General features: G+C 35.0%; 1 protein-coding gene across 1 annotated transcript; it reads right to left on the minus strand.

Moving 5' to 3' along the window:
• Nucleotides 1-1,143: 1,143 nt before the first annotated feature.
• Nucleotides 1,144-1,973, minus strand: LOC131804130 (glutathione S-transferase 1-like). The gene has a single exon (XM_059126529.1). It carries the CDS (start codon nucleotides 1,874-1,876, stop codon nucleotides 1,208-1,210), a length of 669 nt encoding a protein of 222 aa, XP_058982512.1. The 5' UTR covers nucleotides 1,877-1,973; the 3' UTR covers nucleotides 1,144-1,207.
• Nucleotides 1,974-2,311: the final 338 nt, after the last annotated feature.

The following is a 2,311-nucleotide window of genomic DNA, read 5'->3' on the forward strand; positions in this document are numbered from 1 at the left end:
CGTTCCAACAGTTCGTGTTAAGCTTTTTAATACCCATAATGCACAATTTAGTTAGTTTTTAGTTTAGTTTTTAAAGTTTGGCGAGGTGGAAATTAATAAAATCGTATCACAATGGACCCATTTCCAATTTTTGTGTCCAAACTATATCAAGTTTCAGAATTTTGTTTATATGTGTGAAATTTGGAGAGAATTGGATGCTTGAACCCTATGTGGGGTGGGGAGGGGTTAATGACAGGCACTTCCCATGAGGTACCATCTTTATAAAAAAATAAAATAGAAATATTGAGATGTGCCAAGTCTGAATGGAATCGGATATTAATTTCGCGTTTTATGAGCTTCATGGATATTTAAAATGTTGACCCCTTTTGGAGAGGTACCAAAAGCAGTGGGCCGATATAAAAAATATAAAAAATAAAAATACAGGGTGAGATAAAAAACTGCAACAAAGTCAAACGCCATAATTTTTACATTTTTTTAATTTTATTGAATGAGAGCAAAAAATGTCGGAAATAGCACGAAATTTTAGAATAAGTTTAGATTTGGTCGAATTGGTCACCTTTGGTACGAATTGATCGTCAATTTGGTATTTTTTTAATACTTCATAGTCCAACGGATTGGTATCCGAAGATTTTGGTGGCCATTGTGCTCTGGAAATGAAGCGAGAAACCTCAGTTTGTAACCATTCTTGGGTGGCGCGTGAGTCCTGTTGTCCAAGGTCTGCGGCCAAATTGTCCAAGATCTGCGACCACACCATCGCCATGGCCGGCGCTTGAGTTCTGTTGGCCAACCGAAAGTGCACATTTTCAGTTTTTGCACTTTTTGGAATTTCAATGGCTTTTAGCTGAGCTCATTTTCTGGAAAATTCTCACCAAAATATAATGAGCTGTAACTGGAACAATTTTAACAGCTGTTGAAAATGTGGCTTAGAAATGACAGCATTCTGAAGTTGGTTGCAGTTTTTTCCTCTCACCCTGTATATACGAAACATATATATGACAAATATTATAGCAAAGCATTCTACAATATATAAAACTGAAGTTGACTTTAGCAAAGTACAATATTCAATCTCAACATTAAATGCATTAAAAAAACAATTCCCAAAATTTTCACATTTTCCTGCGTTTCACAAAGTATAATAAAATATTGTTTTCTTTTTAATTTTACATTTACTTTTTTATTTTTCCTAATTTATTTCACTTCATTCTATTTAAGGTACAATTGTAAAATTTTTGGATTTCACCATTCCCACTAATTGCTTAGCACCTGCTCCATTGGCCTCTTCATAGTATGGTAATGTTTCCATACTCTTCAGCCAAGCACTCAGTTTTGGGAATTTGGATGCATCGATTTCAGCAAAAGCCACCAATGAAGTTACCGTTGTTACGATACTCAAGTCGGCAATGGTCAAATGATCACCAGCCATGTATTTGTGGTCCTTAAGGAATGATTCCAGGAAACCATAACTCTCTACAATGGCATCAATTTGATGTTGAGAAATTTTTGTTTGATTTCTTAACAACAAAGGTGCTGTAATGTTCCGTAAACCGCCTTGGAATAGGACACCAGCTTCGAAATACATGCGTTGATCAACAACGGCTCGTTTAAGCAAATCCTTTGGATACAGCGAATCATCTTTGCCATATTTGCTAACTAAATACGCGATAATGGCATGTGAATCCCAAATGAAGTGTCCATCATCTTCCAGTGTGGGTACGGTATGTTGGGGATTCTTTTTCAAATATTCCTCCGACAAATGTTCCTTAGCCATCAAATTAACCACTTTGTATTCATAGGGTAAATTCAAAGCTTTCAGTGTGAGCAAACAAGCACGTACCGGTGGGCTGGGATCTAAGCCGTATAGAACAAGTTTTCCCATTTTGTCGTCGTATAAATTAGCTGCAGCAGTTCTGTTTAGAATTCCGTTAGCGGGGTAGTGAACGCTATGAAATGCGACGAACAACTAAATGGAATTGTTTATAATAGTTGCCTTAAAAAACAACCGGCTGGCTGTTCACTATCTGTGAAATTAACTGTTGCTAATCTGGCGATTTTTTTTTCTGATTAAATACATTGATTGAAAATAAAAAATTATATTTTGGTGGCCCCATTCTATCAATGTGTATGTGCGCATTGTTAAAAAAAATTTAAATTATGTAAAATTCAGTTGCAATAAATTTTATAATTTTGGAATTAAACAACATTGTCCTCCTATTATGGATTCAATATTGTGGAATACCCCCAATATTTCATTAATGTTTTGTTGTTTTCCCCAATAAAATAATTTTGTAAAAATATGAACAAAGCAATTGTT

This window comes from Musca domestica, unplaced genomic scaffold, assembly GCF_030504385.1.
Source record: "Musca domestica strain aabys unplaced genomic scaffold, Musca_domestica.polishedcontigs.V.1.1 39, whole genome shotgun sequence".
NCBI classification, from domain to species: domain Eukaryota; kingdom Metazoa; phylum Arthropoda; class Insecta; order Diptera; family Muscidae; genus Musca; species Musca domestica.